The sequence below is a fragment of the Mastigoproctus giganteus genome, chromosome 11, assembly GCF_048544385.1.
Source record: "Mastigoproctus giganteus isolate SK-2022 chromosome 11, ASM4854438v1, whole genome shotgun sequence".
In the NCBI taxonomy this organism is placed as follows: domain Eukaryota; kingdom Metazoa; phylum Arthropoda; class Arachnida; order Uropygi; family Thelyphonidae; genus Mastigoproctus; species Mastigoproctus giganteus.
In genome coordinates this window covers 32,701,417-32,722,557 of record NC_143585.1, presented here as the reverse complement: position 1 = coordinate 32,722,557, position 21,141 = coordinate 32,701,417, and the positions used below count along the sequence as shown (strand labels likewise).

Sequence of the window (21,141 nt, the reverse complement as noted above, 5' to 3'; positions counted from 1 at the left end):
CACCGTAGTTGCCTTTACGAAAGTAAAAACCCTTCCCTTTACCCTTGATGGTAGTTACGTCTTTGAGTAAATCCCACTTCAGCACACTGTGATCACTGCCACCTAGTGGTTCCTTTATCTGCAGATTCTTGATGCATGAAGAATCACTACTGATAATCAGTAGTATTACTGATTATCAGTAGTATCAAGAGTATTACTCCCTGTAGTTGCCTCCCGAACATGCTGATGTAGAAAACAATCATCCAATAAATCCACAAAAGTCTTGTTAGTGTGTGAGTGACCAGCCCACAAATTCCAGTCAATATCTGGGAAGTTAAAATCCCCATTATAAGACACTCTGATTTACTGGCCCACTCTATTTCTCTGCACAATTGCCCATTATACTCATCAGATTCATTGGCCTATAACACACCTACTCTCATTTTTCCTTTCCCAGTGATTATGTCACACCAAACAGACTCAACATCGCATTGTCCTCCCACATCAACTGGATGCACTTAGATTTTATGTGTTTCTTAACTAACAGCATAACCCCTCCTCCCTTTCTGTCCTGTCTATCTTTTCTGTACACATTGTACTCCCCGAATTCCAGTTCTGCACTGCTTATGTCTGTGACACCATGTCTCTGATATCCCAACAATATCTGCCTTTGATGTCTTGACTAGCTCTTCAAGCTCATCGAATTTATTAACTATACTTCTAGCATTGGTGTACATGCAAGCATACATGCACTTGTTTCTACTCTTAGTTACCCTAACAAAGCCCATGTATTTCCTTGTTCCACTATGACTCCCAGCAGTCGTGGAAATTCCCATTGCCTTGCTTTCCAGGCTGCTGCTCAATTGCGTTTCAATAGCAGTAGTGCAAGAATCACTTTTACCTCTGCCAGTGGCTACTGTTAATCTATTAATCTGTGTATCCCCCAAGCTAGCAGTTTTCCGACCCACCTAACTCTGCCTCGATAGCATCAGCAAATATTCTTGCACCTTTTCTATTTAAATATATCCCATCCCTCTAGAAGCAGTCTCTCCTGTTAACAAGCACAGCCCAGGCTGAGAAAAATTCTACCCCTTGAGCCGTGTACAATCTCTCCAGGGCCGACTTGATTGACAAGGCTCTCATCATATACTCCCTTCTATCGTGTCTTGGCAGAATTGCAGACACTTTCAAATTCAACCCTAACTCATGGCTTTTTTTTTTCAGCATTGTCTTGTTAAGTAATTCTGCCAATCTCCTACTCTTAATATCATTAGTGCCAACGGGTACAACAATATCACCTTTGTGCCCTTAAAGGATGATATCTGCCCTACAACGTCATCAACCTTTGCCCTTGGCAGACATACCCTGATCCTGTTCCATCTATCCTTTTTGCACAATATGTTCCCTGCTGTGTTGTGTGATGTTCAAGTGTATGCTCTGGCATTGACGTGGGTAGCTGAGAGCTTGATTGGCCCTCAATTTAAATCCTTCTAGGGCATCCACCCTGTCCTTCAAGCTCTCATATAAGCCCATAACAATGCCGAGTTGGCGCCTGATTTCCTCTCACTCCTTACGTCGTGCACACACAAAGACATTCCCCTTGGCAATATCATGTCCTCTTCCTGATTTCTCCACAAATATCAAACAAGCAGTGCATTTCAATAGACTGTGATTCAGAGGACACCCCCCCCCCTCAGTTCTCCCCTGAGCCACAGCACTTCCACTAGTTTGAGCCTTTTGCTTTGCTGCTCTGGTCTGAGTCATGATTTCTTTTCAAGTTCAGTAAAATTCCAATAGAAAATATAACCCTAAACCTATATACCAATGCAGTTATAACACTATATATATATATATATATTTCGGTATCGAATATTATCTCCGAGTTACGTTATATTACATTCTTATCCCCTGTCAACTTATATGTATTAATTTATGATGTTACGTTTGTAATAACTAGGTCACTATATTTATTTAGTTAAAACAGTACAGTTCAATTAGCATTAGCATTAGTAGAGGCATTTGATGCAAGAAAGCAAGCTTATGCAGCATCAGCCAAAAAAAAAAAAAAAAAAAACCCCACTTCCACTTCACCCCTCTGTTCGTTCAAAATACCCGTCCAGCTGAGCCTTAAACCTATTTAGGCTATCAACCTCCACGACAAGGAATGGAAGTCTGTTCCACCAACCAACCACCCGCTGGCTAAAGGCAAATTTCTGCACGTCTATCCTACATCTGTCTTTCCTCAATTTGAATTTATGCCCTCTCAGGTGATTTTTCTGAGCTAGAGGAAGAATCCCATCAGCATTGAGCATGCTTAAACCATTCAAGGCTTTATACACCTCTATCAGATCACCTCGCTGGTGCCTAGTCTCCAGACTGTAATTTGCAAAACTTAAGCCTTTCTTCGTAAGAGCACCCCTTTGTTCCATTCACTAATCTTGTTGCCCTTCTCTGTACTCGTTCCAGCAGCTCTACATCCTTCTTGAAATGAGGCCTCCAGACCTGTATACAGTACTCTAGGTGTGGCCTGACCATTGCCTTATAGAAGGGAATAATCACCTCCTTATCCCTGCTGGAAAAATTCCTGTATATCATTGACAATACTCCATGAGCTACTCTTGCAGCCCGTCTGCACTGCTCAGAGAACTTCATATCTGCCTGCACAACCACCCCCAAGTCCCTTTCATTCTCTACCACTGTCAGTGTAGTACCACAGAGTTGATATGTTGCTCTGGGGTTGCTGTTTCCCATGTGTAGTACTTTACATTTGTCAATGTTAAACTTCATTTGCCACCTCTCAGCCCATCTGCTCAACCTTTCCAGATCCTGTTGCAGCAGCATAGTGTCAGTAGTGTCCTTGACAACCCTGCCTACCTTTGTATCGTCTGCAAACTTGGACATTAAATTTGATATACCATCATCAATATCATTTATAAATACAGAAAACAATAATGGACCCAACACTGAGCCCTGATGGACTCCACTAATAACATTAGTCCACGATGAGCAGTATCCATTGATTACCACTCTCTGTCATCTCCCCCTCAACCACCCCTTTATCCATAGCAGCAATTTGCCTCCAATGTCACACTGCTCCAATTTGTGTAGCAGTCTTCCATGTGCAACAGTATCAAAAGCCTTTCTAAGATCAAAGTATATAATATCAAAGCTATTCCCTGCATCCAGTTCTTTTGTGATTGCATCATAGTATCCAATCAAATTGGTCAGGCAAGACTTCCCCTTAACAAAACCATGCTGTGTCCGAGCTATAACTGAAGTCTTGTCTAAATGATCCTGCAGTGCTTCTTTAACCAGTGCCTCCATTAATTTTCCTGGAACAGAAGTTAAGCTCACAGGTCTATAATTACTTGTGTCAGCTTTTGATCCTCCTTTGTGAATTGGGGTCACATTTGCACATTTCCAGTCTATGGGTACCTCCCCTGAGTCCAAGGAAGCTCTCATAATTATGGCTAAGGGTTTGCTTACTTCCTTTGCTGCCTCCTTTAATATAACTGGATAGATCCCCTCCACCCCGGGTGCCTTTTTTGTGTTTATCTTCAATAACCTCTCCTCCACCTTACTCTCAGTTATTTCAAGATTCTGTAGCTTACTGCTAGAGTTGAATACACCTCTGGCATTCCCCTCGCTGAATAACTCCTCATGTGTGAATGTCGATGCAAAATATTCATTTAGTTTGTTAGCTACCTGAGCAGGATCATCAACAGTTGACCCATCAATATCAAGTGGACCAATCTGATTCATCCCCTTCCTTCTAGAGTTTACATAAGTAAAGAACTCTTTGCTGTTTTTCTTTGCATCCCTTGCCAAGGATTTCTCGTAATCTGCCTTCGCCTGCCTAACCTCCTTTGTAACTTGGTTGCATATCAACTTGTATCTATCATAGGCTTCTGTGTCATGTGTTAATTTGTAAGTATCCCATGCATTTTTCTTCTCTGCCATATGCCTCATTAGTTCATCTGACATCCATTTTGGCCTAATCCTTGGACAATATTTCTTATTTGGTATGTAAAGCCTAGTAGCTTCCAAGATAAGTTCTTTGAATGCTTCCCATTTTGAATTTGCTGTTGGTAACATCATCAGTTGTTCCCACTGTATAGAATTTAAATACTGTCTCAGTCCATCGTAGTCGCCTTTACGGAAGCAATAACCCTTCCCTTTACCCCTAATGGTAGTTACCTCTTTGAGTAAATCCCACTTCAGCACACTGTGAGCACTGCCACCTAGTGGTTCATTTATCTGCAGATTCTTAATGCATGAAGAATCACTGCTGATAATGAAATCAAGAGTATTACTCCCTCTAGTTGCCTCCCGAACATGCTGATGTAGAAAACAATCATCCAATAAATCCACAAAAGCCCTGTTAGTGTGTGAGTGACCAGCCCCCAAATTCCAGTCAATATCTGGGAAATTAAAATCTCCCATTATAAGACTCTCTGATTTACTGGCCCACTCTATTTCCCTGTACAGTTTCATATTATACTCATCAGAGTCATTAGGCCTATAGCACACTCCTACTCTCAATTTTAATCTCCCAATGCTTATGTCACACCAAACTGATTCAACACTGCACTGTCCAGCGATGTTGACTGGCTTCACTTCCTTGGTTTTTATGTGTTTCTTCACTAATAGCATAACCCCTCCTCCCTTCCTATCCTGTCTACCCTTCCTGTACACATTGTACTCCCCAAATTGCAGTTCTGCATTCCTTATATCTGTGTGACACCACGTCTCTGATATCCCAACAATATCTGCCTTTGATGTTTTGAGCAATACCTCAAATTCATCAAATTTATTTACTAAACTCCTAGCATTGGTGTACACGCAAGTATACCTGCACCTGTTTCTATTCTTAGCTACCCTAACACAACCCATGTGTTTACTTGTACCGCAATGGCTCCCAGCAGTCTCTAAAATATCATGCATTTTGTTTTTCAGGCTTCTGCTCATTCTAATAGAAGCAGTGCAAGAATCTCTTTCACCTCTGCCAGTGGCTACTGTCAATCTATTGGTCTTTGTCTCCCCCCAAGCTAGCAGTTTTCCGACCCACCTAACACTGCCTCGATAGCATCAGCAAATATTCTTGCACCCTTTCTATTTAAGTGTATCCCATCCCTGAAGAAGCAATCTCTCCTGTTAACAAGTACAGTCTAGGCTAAAAAAAATTCTACCCCTTGAGCCTTGCACAATCTTTCCAGGGCCGAATTGATCGACAAGGCTCTCATCATATACTCCCTCCTATCGTGTCTGGGCAGAATTGCAGACACTTTCAAATTCAACCCTAATTCTCGGCTTTTGTTCAACAGTGACCTGTACTTGTTAAGTAATTCTGCCGGTCTCTTACTCTTAATATCATTAATGCCAACGTGTACAACTATATCACCTTTTGTGCCCTTAAAAGATGATATTCGCTCTACAACGTCATCAACCTTTGCCCCTGGCAGACATACCCTGGTCCTGTTCCACCTATCCTTTTTACAAAGCATGTTCCCCGTTTCCCTGACAATAGAGTCACCAACAACTACTAGTTCCTTCGGGACCAGCGCATTCTGCCTTGGGGGTTGCCTCTGTGTCACGTGATGCCCAAGTGCAAATTCTGGCGTTGATGTGGGCAGCTGAGAGCTTGATGGGCCCGTCAATTGACAATGAAATTTAAAAAGATTAATAAATTTTACTGATTAATTGATGCTCTATACTCGCTATCTAGTTTTCTGTTAAACCTTACGCTATCTAGTTTTCGGCTAAACTTTTCGCTAGCACACATTGTATCGTATAACAATGACGAAAAGTTACGTACATTAATCTACAGATACGGTCTATTATTTACTTTCCAAATTGCACTATCTAAATTCAAAATAAACCATGGAGCTTGACTTGGTCTATAAGTTACTTATAGAAAATAATTTAATCTAACAATTAAGTCAATAAAGCGGCTAAGTATAATTAAAGACTTTTCATTTGCGGGAGCTGCAAAACCTGTCCACACATGGATTTGATACCCTTACCGATACTAAGTAATAACTTACAAAATCTCTATCTAAATTCAATTTAAACTAAAGTATTGTTACTAGGAATATAAAGCAACTCTAAAAAATAAATTAGTATGCCAATTTAAGTCAATAAAAAAAAAAAAGCAAAAACTTCTCTGTTTGCTGTAGCTGTAAAAACTTTATGTACTCTTGCACCCACTCTCCGGGTGGAATTCAGATTTGTCTAGCAGTACTTATGATATTGTACTTATGATGCAGTACTTATGATATTATGTACTGTACAATAAAACCAATTCAATAATATTTATTTATTATCATACTAAATTCAGAAAATGGCAAGGGCTTATTATCATACATTGATGTGTGTTTTTGAAAGAGAACTTCAATAGCTGGTCATATTGATATAGTTCTGACTAAACAAATAGAAACTGAGACTATTCATTGGCTACACATTTGAAGAAAATTTAAACTGTTAATCAAAATAATGTAAAGTACCAGTGCAAGATTCAGCATTAGAGTTTCCCTATAAATTTAATGAGCAGCTTGCACATGGCCCATGCCTCTAAAAGCAATACCTAATCACATCAGGTATTGCTTTTAGAGACCATAGAAAACATTCTATTTTAATAGAAAGGGAATTTTTTTTTTTTTTTTTTAGTTGTATAGAATATCTGGCAGAAATTAATACTTTACCTAAAATGCATTTCGATAGATTTACTAATCTTGATCGAGGAAATGTTAGCTACTTATCACAAACAATTTGTGACAAATTAATCAATATAATGGGAAAGGAAGTTAAAGATCATTTGTGAGATCAAAGATGCCGTGTATTTTTCTATAATTGTGTAGATCTACTAACCTTTGTTTTGAGATACATAAATCAAAAAGATAATCAACAAACATAATTCTAAATATTTAAAACATATCATTTTGAATATTAGACACAAGTTTTGCATTGATATTGTAGGGGCCAGTCATATGATAATGCTGCTAACATAACATGGTTGGAAAAACATTCCGGGATATGGGCTAAAAGAAAAACACATTGTGTCTAACTGCAAAGTATGTATCATGTGCAAGCCACTTGTTAAAGTTAGTGGGAACTCTGGTGCTCTACATTCTTTTGATTTTGTGCAAAACTTATGTATTTTTTTTTTCAAATTTCATAAGGTGATGAGATGTTTTCATCAACTGTTTAAAATGCAAATCTTCTCATTATATAAATAGAGTAAGTGATACTATGTGGGTAGCCCAAAATGAAGTTTTAGCTTTAAGAGAAAACTATGGGAGTATTAAAGAAGCTTTGAAAGAAATAACTATAAACAATGACAAGAAACCTATAGGCAAAATAGAAGCACATAAATTATTAAAAATATTATATTTGACAATTATGAGATCTTTGTTCATAGTTCTTTGGAATAAACTCTTGCAACTAATTAACACAATTAATTAATCTCTTCAAGATCTACAAAACAATTTATTGAACACAATAAAACTGCTAAGATCCTTAATAATTTATTTCGCATATTTGAAATGATTTTGAAAGTATTGAGAGAGAAACAACCAATTCAATAACCGATAAAGATTTACTTGAGTTAAAAATGGGGGGGGGGCGACTACAATATGATGAACAAGGAGCAATGAAATAAATTTACTTGAGAAAAAGATGCCACTTTTATAGCTAAGGAACACATCGTTATTTGTGACAAGCTTATTTATGCTAGGTGCAGTAAGTGTTGACCATGACTTGTGTAAATATTGAAACAGTGGCTGTTCCCAGCAGTACTAATGGCTGAAATTGCGTCCTGTAATTAAAACTGCATACTAGCAGGAAATTCAGATGATTGCCAAATGTGATAAATTATCACAATGATTTTAGAAATATATCCATGGCTTGTACACTACTCATGTCTATTTGATTATTATTACTTTTTTATTATCGTGTTTCATTTTGAGGTCCCTGTTATATGTGAGGCCCTCGGCATATGCCTAGTGGATAATTGCTTTAAAATAATGTTGAGTGCTGTTTTTAAATTAATTGATTTTACCAGTAGTTCTTGAATTTGAGCTGAATATGTGTCAGCCCTTTTGCTAATTCAGTAAGTTAGTGATAGGCATCAAGTTTTTATTTGATTATTTGCAAATTAGGTAATTATGAAATTGACAGGAAAATGGGAAAAAAATATATATAAATAAATAAAAACAGTGGAAGGATTAGAACAAAAATTAGGAAGAAAATAAGAAGCAAAAAAAAACTGGATGAGGTGCAAATGGGAAGAAATTGAGAAACTGAATCCTTACATGACCAGTTCAACAAGCATAAAGTCTTGAAAGAGGTATTAGGACTACACTACAAAACTGGTAGCCTAATATTAAAAAAGAACGGAAATATTGCAGTTTCAATTGAAGAAAAATTTGAGTGCTGGCAAGAATATATCAGAGAACTGTTTGATGACAACAGAAATGAAAAGTTTGACAGATCAGAAAATGTGGAAGGACTGAGTATCATGGAGGAAGAAGTGATCTTAGCTGTTAAATATGCTAAACCCAAAAAGGCAGGTGGTCCTGACAAAATTCCTACAGAACTATTAAAGATAATAAAGGTGGAGGTGTTGGTTGGTCTGCTCAGAAATGGTTGAAATCATCATTCATGTCCGTAGTGAAATGTGAAAATAGTTGTTCTCAATTTAGAACAATTAGTTTGATGAACCATGTATTGAAGTTATTTCTAAGGATTATACACAACCGAATTTATAAAAGATGTGAGGAAACACTTAGTGATTCTCAATTTGGCTTCTGACAAGGACTGGGTACCAGGGAAGTCCTGGTACAAAGACGTCAAGATGTGAACCAAGAGGTATCCATCTGCTTCTTGGATTATGCAAAAGCCTTCGATTGGGTAAGACATTTAAGGTATTCTTGTTTTTTGAGGCAGTCTCCAGGGTTTCCCCTATGTGCTCTGCAGTAGCATCTGAAAAGCAAATGATCAAAGCTGCAAAATGACACTTATTCACACATACCAAAGCTGGCAAGTGTGAACAAGTGTTTGTGTGTGTTATGTTGAGTGCCGGCACCTGGCAACTTCGCATCGAAACACCTGGTCCGCTGTCCCCTGACTCCCATCCCATGCCACATGGTGGTGTGCCAGAGATCACCAACAGGCAAAGACTTAGTGAGATAACAAGAAAACTTGTTATTCCTATGAATAAGGAAAAACGAAAAGGAAGGAACATAGTGTGAGAAGTAGGAGTAAGGGAATGGATGAGAAAGAGAAGAAAAGCAATGGAATGAAAGAAATAAGCACTCCCAGAAGAGGAAGAAAGCAAGAGTTTAAAGAGTAAAGAATATAAGATGCTAGTGGATAGGACTTATGCAATTTGATAAGGCCACACAACCAGATCAAAAGTAAAACTAATATACACATTATTTACAAAGCCAATCATTTAACATTTCTCTCAACTAGAGAAGAATAGACAAATCACTATTTATAACAATTAGTAAATACCAAATTTGGTTATCAAAACTACAATCATTTTTGGATATTAATTTAATTTAACCCTTGCAGGAAGAGTGCTTTCACTCCTGCACTTATGCAAAGAAGTAATCATATGACACAAGCCATCAGTTAGAACTCTTAATAAGACAATAAAGAAAACACTAACATTCTACAACGAAGCAATAATGATGAAATCAGCTTTAGCATGTAAACTCCATCCATTTTAGAGGGTACACTTTAATTAACCATAGCAAGTAGGTTAACCAACACACACCTAAAAGAGAACATAAACATATAGCATGTATCCTTTCCATGCTTAAATTGTCAGGTTTCGCCATACTGCCCAACAAATCAACAATTAACACAAACAAATCAAACCTTATCCTAAGTTTTGTCCTTACAATCAACTCAAGACCAAAACAGAAAACACATATATTACTCACACTAAACTAGAGAGAGAGACCTAATGATATTGTCTCATTGACAACTGCTTGGACAAACCAGTCGTCAATTCCCACAATACTTCTGTGAGCCAATGTCACATACATGGAAAAGAAATCCAACCATGTACAAACCAAGTCTCATATGGTATCAGCAGTGTAATCCAAGTTCAATAAACATAATACTCAATAACATAACACTTTCAAAAATAATTAAACTAATCATCTGTCTGATTCAATCCTAGTTATTAGGACTATAGTTTAACGTTTTGCAATAAAGCAAAATGTTAAACTAAAAACGGGTAAGATGTTTTTTTTTTTTTTTTTTTATGTAAACCACAAACACGAGAGGTATTAGAACCTATAGTACTTAGTACTGTGCTTGGGTTGGAGGTTCAGAAGAAGAAAGAAGATATTTATTGACATTGGGCTTGAACTTTTGTAGACTGTAATTTTCAGGAAATACGTATGAAGGAAGGTTGTTCCAGAAAACGGCAGTTGAATGAATAAACGAGGAAGATGAAAAGTTGGTTCTGTGAGTTTGAAGTTGGACAGTAAATGGATGTTGGTTGGTGGCGGCATGTGTTTGGACCGTTTTGAAAGACAGAGCGGGAATTATAGAAGCCAATTCAGAAGACCAGTGCTCATGGAAGTATCTGTAGAAGAGGCATGCAGCAGAAACAGTACGTCTATGAGAGAGCGAGCGGAGAGACTCAGTTAGAGATGAATCATTAATTAACCTAACTGCCCTATTCTGAATGGAATCAAGAAGCCTGAGAGAGGTTTTGGGGGCACCACCCCAGATGTGGGAACAATATTCCATGGCATGGAGGATTTGCGATTTATACAGAGTCAGCAGCTGTTTGAAAGAAAAGTAACGCCGAGAGCAAAAGAGAAAACCAAGTTTTTTAGATGGGGAGGAAGCAATATTTGTAATGTGCTTGTGCCAAGAGAGAGATTAGAAGTCAGGGTAATCCCCAAAAGAGATATATCATTTTGTATAGAAATCTTAGTGTCACTAAAGATAAGCATAGGAGCAGAAGAATCCTTTTTGCGAGATATAAAACAAGACTGAGTTTTAGAAGGGTTGAAATCAACTAAGTTGTCTTTGCCCCGCTGGAGAATTACCTGAAGATCAGCATTTAAGGAATTGGTAGCAGATTTTCGAGAAGTTAAAGCTGATTGAGCAGGACAAGGTTTCTCAAAATGGAAAGTGGAATGCAATGTGCTATCATCGGCAAAACTATGGATAGGATTTCCAGTCAATGGATGAAGGTCATTAATATACAAGAGGAAAAGAGTGGGGGAAAGAACTGAACCTTGGGGGACACTGGCATTAGTGGGGAAGTTAGAAGACAGAGAGCCATCTACCATCATCCTCAGTGAGCGTTCACAGAGAAAACTGGATAACCAATTACTAAATTGTAATTGGTTATTTGTATAAGGCAATGGTCAGGCCACACCTAGCGTACTGTATACAAGTCTGGAGGCCTCATTTCAAGAAGGATGTAGAGCTGCTGGAACGAGTACAGAGAAGGGCAACAAGATTAGTGAATGGAACAAAGGGGTGCTCTTACGAAGAAAGGCTTAAGTTTTGCAAATTACAGTGTCTGGAGACTAGGCACCAGCGAGGTGATCTGATAGAGGTGTATAAAGCCTTGAATGGTTTAAGCATGCTCAATGCTGATGGGATTCTTCCTCTAGCTCAGAAAAATCACCTGAGAGGGCATAAATTCAAATTGAGGAAAGACAGATGTAGGATAGACGTGCGGAAATTTGCCTTTAGCCAGCGGGTGGTTGGTTGGTGGAACAGACTTCCATCCCTTGTGGTGGAGGTTGATAGCCTAAATAAGTTTAAGGCTCAGCTGGACAGGTATTTTGAACGAACAGAGGGGTGAAGTGGAAGTGGGTTTTTTTTTTTTGTTTTTTTTTGGCTGATGCTGCATAAGCTTGCTTTCTTGAATCAAATGCCTCTACTAATGATAATGCTAAAAACAGTTGGTAAACCATAAGATGGAAGCTTGTTTAGAAGACCTTTATGCCAAACATGATCGAAAGCCTTTGAGTAAGAGCAACTACTTGTGTTTCCCCAAACCTTTCCATTGATTTAGTCCATAAATGGGTAACATAAGTAAGAATATCACCAGTGGATCGACACTGACGGAATCCATACTGGTGATCTTTGATCAGACGGAAGGTTTCTATGTAGTTTAAGAGTTGGCAGTTAATTGATTTCTCCATTACTTTAGAAAGAGTAGAAGTAATTGCAATGGGACGATAATTGGATGGGAGGGATTTGTCACCCTTTTTAGGAACTGGCTGGATATGAGCAAATTTCCAAGCAGAAGGAAAAACACCTTTGGAATAAGAAAGTGAAAAAAGGCAGCAAAGAATAGGAGTAAGTTCATGAGCACAGGTTTTGAGAACAAGTGGAAAAATACCTTCGAGACCTGGAACTTTCTTAGCATCAAGATTCGTCAAAATCCTTCTGACATCCTTTTGAAGGAAGACCATAGGAGGCATTGAATGGAGTGTGTTGGGAATGGTGGTAGGTGTTTTACCAAGATCATTAATACATGAGTTGGAATTAAAATGGGATGCCAGCAGGTCAGCTTTATCCTTGGCTGAAGTGGCAACAGAACCATCTCTTTTGGGCAGAGAAGGGAGCAGAGATGGGCAAAAGTTGCAGCCAATAGCTTTGGCAAGAGACCAGAATGCTTGGCTGCCATTAGGGCAAGAAGCAAGTTTTCTACTCTTAGCCTGTTCAAACTCTAGTTTGGACTGCTTAATAACTGCTTTACAATTGTTGCGAGCTTTGGTATAGGCAGAAAATGAAACTGGAGAATTAGAAACAAGCCAATTACGATATGCAACATTCTTCTCTTGAACAGCCTTAGCACATTTATTGGAAAACCAAGGTTTAGATAAAGGACGAGATTTTAAAGTGGAGTGTGGGATAAAGGATTCCATTCCTGCAAGAATAATTTCACTGACACGATCTGAGCAAACGTTGACATCAGAAGTTTTGAAACAGTAATCTTACCAAGGAAAAGAAGAAAAGAAGTCTCGCAGGTCATCCCATTTTGCATTCTTGTAATGCCAAACAACACGAGGTTGGGAATAGCCACGAGATAAAGGTTCCATTGGAGAAGAGACAATCACCAAGTTGTGATCTGAAGTGCCTAAAGGACCTCTCATTTCGACCGTGTACTTAGAAGGGTTGTTTGTGAGAAAAAGATCAAAATTGAACATTAAAATCACCAAGGAAAATTATCTCACTGTTAGGAAAGTTGGACTGGAGAAAGTCAAGTTGCAAAGAGAGGAAGTCAAAGAGCTCCAAGTGATTAGTGGAATTGGGATAACGATAGAGACAACTTATGAATTTGACGCAATGAGGTAGAGAGATTTTAAGCCAGAGAGGAGATTCCAAATTGCCAAGTCTCTGACAGGGAATATCAGAACGGACATATGCACAAGTACCACCTTTGAGGCGAAAGGAATCATACAGCGAATAATTTGGGCATCTGAGATGAGCAGTAGTTGAATCAACCGATAACTGAGATTCTGTCAGAAAATGTACATGGGTTTTTGGCAGACTGCAAGTGGAAATGGGCATCGTTGAGATTAGAATTGAGACCACGTATATTTGTGAAATGAATTGGGAAGTGTGCTTGGGAGGTTTAGATCTTTTCGCAGATAAACTTGCTCTATTAGTTTGACAATTCATGGTGTATTCAATAGTAAGAAAAAGTGGGTGGGACATGCTGTATGAAGTAATGAAATTTTTGGACATGGCGTACACATGGTAAGAATATACTCAGATCCTTGACATAACATGGCCTCGACAATGCTCCCCGCATACACACTACTTGGACTCCCTCCAGTCACTATCTGGAGGTAACAAGATTATACACTAGCTGATCCGGAAGCCTCCTAGAGAGTTACCAATAGGTTCGGTCCGGTGTACTAACTAGCGGCCGGCCTGCGAACACCGTTTTAGAGCTGTGCCCTCGAAATGTAAGGAATATTGGATCTCGCCACGACGTTCATCATAACCTCAAAAGTCATCAATCATACTGCATGATGGAAGAGATAGGGAATGGTTGACCGGAACTTAACTATAGAGACTAAACATGGGTTCCACCACTTCAAGCCTCCGATAAGCAAAGTGGTGGTATTGCACCGGTTGATGAGAGTCATCTACCACCTAGTACTGCCTGGTAACATGGGGGGGCGGTGTTCCTCCATGTGGTGTGGGCACCACACCTCGACCCCTGCTTACGTTAGTTCACACCTGGGTGGTCACTCACCATGTACTTGTGCATGGAGGTTATACCCAGAATTACTAACAGTCCCACCATCGTGAAGGTGCAAGCAGAGGATTTGGCCATCACAGACTGTCCGGACTTCGCTGAAATTGGGTCGACTTGACTTGAGTGTCACCCGAATATCAGTTCCATCAGCGTTTTAGACTCCCAGGTAGCAAGTGCAGCTTGTCTGACAAATCTGAGAGAATGTCTGTGACAACCTCAAGGACCAAGGATGTGACAAACTATTCCAAATCTTAGAGAAGATTTGGAACAATTTATGTGTAAGACATAAAGTGTTAAATGTGTAAAACATCAGAATAAGGTGAATTTGTATTGGGGACAATCAGCAAAGGTATGCATAGAAGGAGAAGTACCGGAAGAGATAAATTAAAAGAAGAGTTCGTCAAGGTTATATTCAATCACTTATATTGTGTAGTGTGTATGCTGAAAAAAAAATTTAAAGAAGCTTTAGAGGGATGTACAGAAGGGATAAAGATTAATGGCAATACAATAAATATGATCAGATATCCAGATGACACTATATTGCTGGCCAGCTCTGAGAAGGATTTACAACCATCAATGGATAGAGTTGATAGAATAAGTGAAAATTTTGGTCTGAAGTTAAACATCAAGAAAACAAAACTTATGGTGATCAGTAAGAAAGAAGTGCAAACAAAAATTACAATCAATATTGAAGAAATTGAATTGGATGTATGCTGAGTGAGGACTGGGACCATTCTGTTGAAGTATATTCAAGAATTGAACAAGCACATGCAGCCTTGCTTAAAATGAAGGATCTTCTATGCCACAGTGATCTTATGCTTCCTTTAAGAACAAGAATATTGAGCTGTTTTGTCTTTTCTGTCCTCCTTTATGGAGCTGAGGCCTGGACACTGACAAAGAAGACTGAAAATAAGTTAAATGCTTTTGAGATGTGTTACAGTCGAATGTTGAGTGTCATGGATTTATAACATAAAGAATGATGAGATCATGAGATGAATGAAGAAAAAGACAGAAATAACTAACACCATTAAGGAGAGGAAATAAAATATTTAGCACATTTCATGATTAACGACAAATATAAGATGTTGCAATTGATAATCCAGGGCAAGATCAATGGAAAAAGAAGTCAAGGGAAAAGAAAGAAGCCTTGGTTAGCAAACCTCAGAGAGTGGTATGATCAGAGTAAGGAGGATTTATTTAGGGCTTCTACCCCATCCATTGCGAAGATGACAGCCAACCTCTGCAAAGAGAAGGTACACTGAAGAAGTGGAAGGATTCAATCTGACACTATCAAAACTATTGTCCAGAACTTCCAGAACTATATATAATTGTGGAGAGTACTTCTTAGCTGATTTTATAATCAGCTAATTTTCCTATAACTGATCATGAAAATGATATAATCGATTATTGTACATTGTTGTTGTAGATTTCATAATTGACTAATTTGCATATAGATTATTTTAATTATTGAAATATATTTCTTAGAGTCCACAAGCTTAAGCCATTGTGTAAATGTTGGGGGGGGGGAGAGAGAGAGAGAGAGAGAGAGAGAGAGAGAGAGAGAGAGAGAGAGAGAGAGAGTTGTACATTGGGGTAGTAAGAAAAGTGGCCATATTCCCTTTTTTTAGGCGCTTCTGTTTATACAGAATTCAGGTTATTGACAGAATTTTGTTTTTTTTTACTTTATCAGAATATTTGAACTACAGATGTCCCCTGCTATCATGCAGTTTACTCAGTGCTTACTTGCTAGTGCTCAGTATATTTTGATACCCTTCCCCAGAGTTGTATTATGCATTCCAAACACCTTGGGAGGAGTTAGCCATTAGCAGGTGTTTTGGATTCCTGAGAATTCCCATTGAAAATAGCTTGTGCCCTTCAGTCTTATTTTTATCGACTGCAATTCACAGTGCATGCTTTCAAAGGTGTGTTCTTTGATTATGCTATTAAAAGTGGAATTTTAACCGATACTGTAATTAATGAGAAAATGGGTGAATTGCCAGCTGAACTGGAAATACTGCAAAGCATTTCCAATTTATGGTAAGGAAAAACTTTGAAAGCTACCTGTGGGTGCAAAAGTTATTTTATGCACCCACAAATTGTTTTCTGTAGCTGTTTGTATGGGGACAAGTTTCCACGTGTCCACAGCTGTAAAATGCTGTAGTCATGCACTTTTCTTCCATATTGCTAAAATATGCCCCTTATACATTCTTTTACTCAGTGGTATTATGGGGAAAGGAGTGCTCACTGTAGGATTCTAATCAACTAAGTTTATTAAATTTTTCTTTATAAAATTTCCCTTTAGGAGTTGTTCATCCCTTCATTCTCAAGGTTTCCTGTAACGGAGTTGCTTTCAGCTGCACCTGGCTCAGTGCGCCACTTAGCAGCACTATTTTCAGTTTAATTTTGATTTCCAGTCAGGTCTGTTTTTCAAATGGTTTATATTCATTTTGTGTCTTAGTGGTTGATTTTAGTTTACTGTTTTAGTAATTTCAACTTTTTTTCGGTTTTTTAAATGCTCTTAAAAAGTTCAAGTGAATCAGCTAGTCAGCATTTACAATTATGGAAACATAGGTAAGGTATCACAACAGTGATTTTAAAATTTCCTAGACAGTTTATATATAAATAAATGGACACATTATATGAAATTATGTTTTCTTTTGGAATACGTAATATTCTGTAATAAGCAAATCAGAAATTAATGTGGTTTAATCAGTCTTATGTGCATGTTATTGTCAACAATAATATTACACACATTACTGGTAGGGAAATTATGGTGTGTCAGGCATTTAAATGACATTTTTTATTTTATTATTTATTAGCATTCATTTCTTTTATTAGGAAATAGAAGAAAACACTCCTGTAGTTAACCAGAGGTTTCAAGAATACCAAAAAGCCTTGGAAACAATATCTTGTCTCCGTAACCAGTTGGCCAGCTCACTTGTGGTAGGATACATCTTCTCATAATGTCCTTTGATAAGATTTTTTATTATTTTAACTTGTATATTAGTAAAATTAAAAAATATATATTGAAGTAATTTTTCTGTATAATTAGTTATTAAATATTAATGTTCAAATACATTTTCTTGATTTGGAGAGGAATGTTCAGATTTCATTTCTGGTGTTAATTTTATGGTTTACTGTGTCTTTAAACCAAATATTTGGTGATTAAAAGTAAGTGAAAATGTTGTATTAAAATATAATTTTGCTTACAAGATGTTGATTTAAAGTACAGATAGTTCCCGACATTACGAGTTAATTTGTTCCTCGCATGCGCTTGTAAAGCGGGAATTTTTTTCTCATAGACATAATGTTAAAATCAGGGGGTTACATTCTCAACAATGAAATTAGTTAGCTAATTAGTTTATGCTTAAACAATAATTGATTTATCCAAAGAAATAAAAATGTAGCTTGTAAAATCAAGCAAATTATAATAATAAAGAAATTATTTCTGACTTACAAATGTTGAAGAATGTTTATTCTTCTTCATCATCAAGAGGCGTTTGTTTCCAAGATTGTCTTCTCTTTTCTTTGTAAATTTCACGATAGCATGCATAAGCATTTTTTAAATCAGTAGCAACTTTCCTAGTACGCTCCAAATTTGAATCTTGTGAATCGAAAATCTCAATTGCTTTTTCTATGTGTTGAAAAGCTTCGTCTAGTTCCTTGAGAGTGAAGGAATGAACAGGAGTTTCAGCTGTTAAATCTTCTTCAGCTTCTTCAGATCTTGCTATTTCAAAGAGGTCTTCATTTGTGAGCTCTCCATTGTGTGCTTTAAACAGATCAATGACAATAATTGAAGAAACATCAAGCTGCAATTGGTTAGCAATCTGCTTCTGTTTCATTTTGTACGATCTCTGCTGGTTCTTGAAAATCATTCAAAAATCCTTCAAAATTATCAATAAACTGAGGACACAGTTTATTCCAAACACGCTTCAAGCTCTTCTCTGTAATTTTGTTCCAGGTTTGTTGTATTATTCTAATTGAGTCTAAAATATGGAATTCTTTCCAAAATTCTTTAACAGTTGTACCTCCCTCCTTATCCGTTGCATTAATTAGCATGTCAAATGTCTTTTGAAGATAATGCACTGTAAACGTTTAAATAACACTCTTGTCCATTGGCTGCAAAAGTGGTGTCGCATTTGGTGGCAAAAAATTTTTTAACATTAAGGGTGGTGATGTTGCACAAATGGTGGGTGGCCAGGTGCATTATCTACATTATCTAAAATCAGAATCAACCGAAAAGGAATATTTTTATCTTCACAATATTGTTTTACTGAGGCACAAAGTGATGCGAAAACCACTCTTGGAATAAAGGAATGAAGAGAAAATTCTGAAAATTTATTTGTTTTTTATATGATTGAAGATTTCAGTGAAGAGGAAACACATTTCGTCATATTAACATAAAAACCCACACAATTCCAGCTATAGGTATTTTTGCAAATGCGATAACATTGAGTTTACTACCCATTTATAATTGATTTCACTTAACAGAAAAGCCAGATAAACCGGAAAGTGCAAATTGTTTTTATTGTTTTATGGTAGTGACTTTCAGAAATGTGTTTTAGAAAAATATCATAAAGGCATTCAAAATTGATTCTTATACCGGAACATATGATAACGATGCATTGTAATGATTTGAATTGGTAACTAATATAATTTTCATTACAAAATGACCTTTTAGAGAGATAAATAGCTTAGTTATATAGCGAAAATTTCAATTTTCACGATTCAATCGTGCCTCTGGAACGGTAAGTGGAGGTACACTGTATTGTATAGCTACAAGCATGGTTTGAAATGTGGTATTTATGAATGTTTACCATTCATTTTTTGCAATTAATGTTCATATTTTCGATTTTGTTGATACTTGAGAAAAAAAACTTGTAAATCCGGAACTTGTAAAGTGGGAACTGTCTGTCTGTATTCATAATATTCTAGATTGCTGGGGATTTTAGCTAAAACTGATAAAGTACACATAATGAACATTGAAGACCAGCAAACATCCATATGTATAACTTTTTTAATATATACTAGGGGGGCTCTGCCCCCTGCTTGCTTTGCCTCGCCAACCCCCGTGCACACTTTTCTATGTAATATGTAGAGGTATGACAACGTAAGTTAAATCTTGGCTAAAATCTATTATTTGGGTACGACGTGTCTCCATGCAGTGGGCGTGGTCGTAGATCAGAGTGACTGTACGGTCAAGTTCTGTGATTGGGTGATTGTGAATGCATTTTGTTTCTGATTGTTTTGTGTCTTCAAGGACGGGGTGCTTACCCTGCCATCCTGCTTTTTAAAATTGGAAAACGAGTTCCTGATTTTAAAACAGCGAGAAGTGCGGGGATAAACACCAGGCAGGTAATAGGAGGACAGGGGGTTGGGAGAAAACAGTGAGTGGCACATGCCAATTACTGTCTTCTTCCTGACTTTTAGTTGCAGTATGGAGAGGTACCCAAGATCTGAATTTTTACCCAAATCTTTTCTATGTAAAAGCACACCTGTCGAAACACACCGATCGATATCTAATCAGGAAATGACCTATGTAATTATTTACCTGTGCTTATTTACTCAAGATGGAATAAATATTAGTATGTAATTATTTACCTGAATTTACATAGGTCACTTAGGAAAAAGGTCTGGTAAAAATTCAGATCTTGGGTACCACTCCATACTTTGACTAAAAGTCAGGAAGAAGGCAGTGATTGGCAGGTGCCACTCACTGTTTAGCCCTTCCCCCTCTTGACATACCTAGGGTGTTTATCCCCCCATTTGCCTCTGTTTTAAAATCGGGAAATCGTTTTCCGATTTTTAAACAGAGGCAAGTGGGGGGGGATAAACACCTTCTCTAAGCTAAGAACCTCCTCAATGACACAAAACAATCAGAAACAAAGCGCATTCACAGTAATCATCCAATCACAGAACTCGACCATACAGTCATTCCGATCTACGACCATGCCCACTGCATGGAGACAAGTGGTACCCAAATAATAGATTTTAGCCAAAAGGCCTTTTGCTTTGGGTTCCATAATGTATGAGGAATATTGTTGCATCCGAAAGGGCAGACTAAAATATTTAACTGAAACATTTACAAACTATACAAATATACAATATTCATTAATATACAAAAAACATTACAATGGAACATCAAATGTTAGACAGTGAAGCATGTGCACGAGGTTCGTGAACGTTATGAAGGCAGCTGTCAATAATTAATTGCATTTGTAGTGACGTAAGTGCCTCGCCCTCTTCTCCCATTTGGCTTGAATAAATATCCCTAGGAGAAAATCTTTTTTAATGTATAGAGAGATGTCTATATAAAAGATTGTTAGAAATATGGTGTAATTATATATGAATCTGTTAAATGCCAGCATACACAAAAAAGAGGTATGTATTCGAATAAAAGCGAATGATACATGAATAAGAAATAAAAATAATAACTTGAATTTCTGTGCACTTTATACCAGTTTAATGTAGGTCTAATAATAACAGTAAGGGTATACATAATGAGAAATTTAAATTTGTCATGAGTATTAAATTGCTATTGACTATATGAAGAATACACATTGGAGGAGTTTCATTTGATCATTTACTAGTATAAAGGAGTGGGTCTGACAGAATGAACTAAAAGTCAATGCAATGAAAACAAACTAAAGAATACATATTTATTATTAGAAATCATTTATTATAATTTGAAAATGATGCTGTGTGGTGATTATCCATGGATTAATTTTCAAAATGAGCCACTCGTGCATAATGAAAAATAACTTTATTAAGTGCTTTGACCTAATTCTTACAACTTATTGCATTTCAGGATCCTTGCCTGATGGAATCTAGCTCTTGTTGATAAATTATACTTTTGCACATCCAGATGACTCTCAGGATGTAGGTCTTGAGGATTCCTATTTTTG

General features: G+C 37.3%; 1 protein-coding gene across 2 annotated transcripts in view; it reads left to right on the top strand.

Annotated features, from left to right (window-relative positions):
- The window catches only part of Mgtor (nuclear basket protein megator), a 676,213-nt gene that overhangs the window by 91,309 nt on the left and 563,763 nt on the right, over positions 1-21,141 (top strand). For both annotated transcript variants that reach the window (XM_090385135.1, XM_090385134.1), the window contains exon 10: positions 17,075-17,179. In XM_090385135.1, coding sequence (XP_090241261.1) covers positions 17,075-17,179 — 105 coding nt within the window. The remainder of the gene's footprint in view (positions 1-17,074; positions 17,180-21,141) is intronic.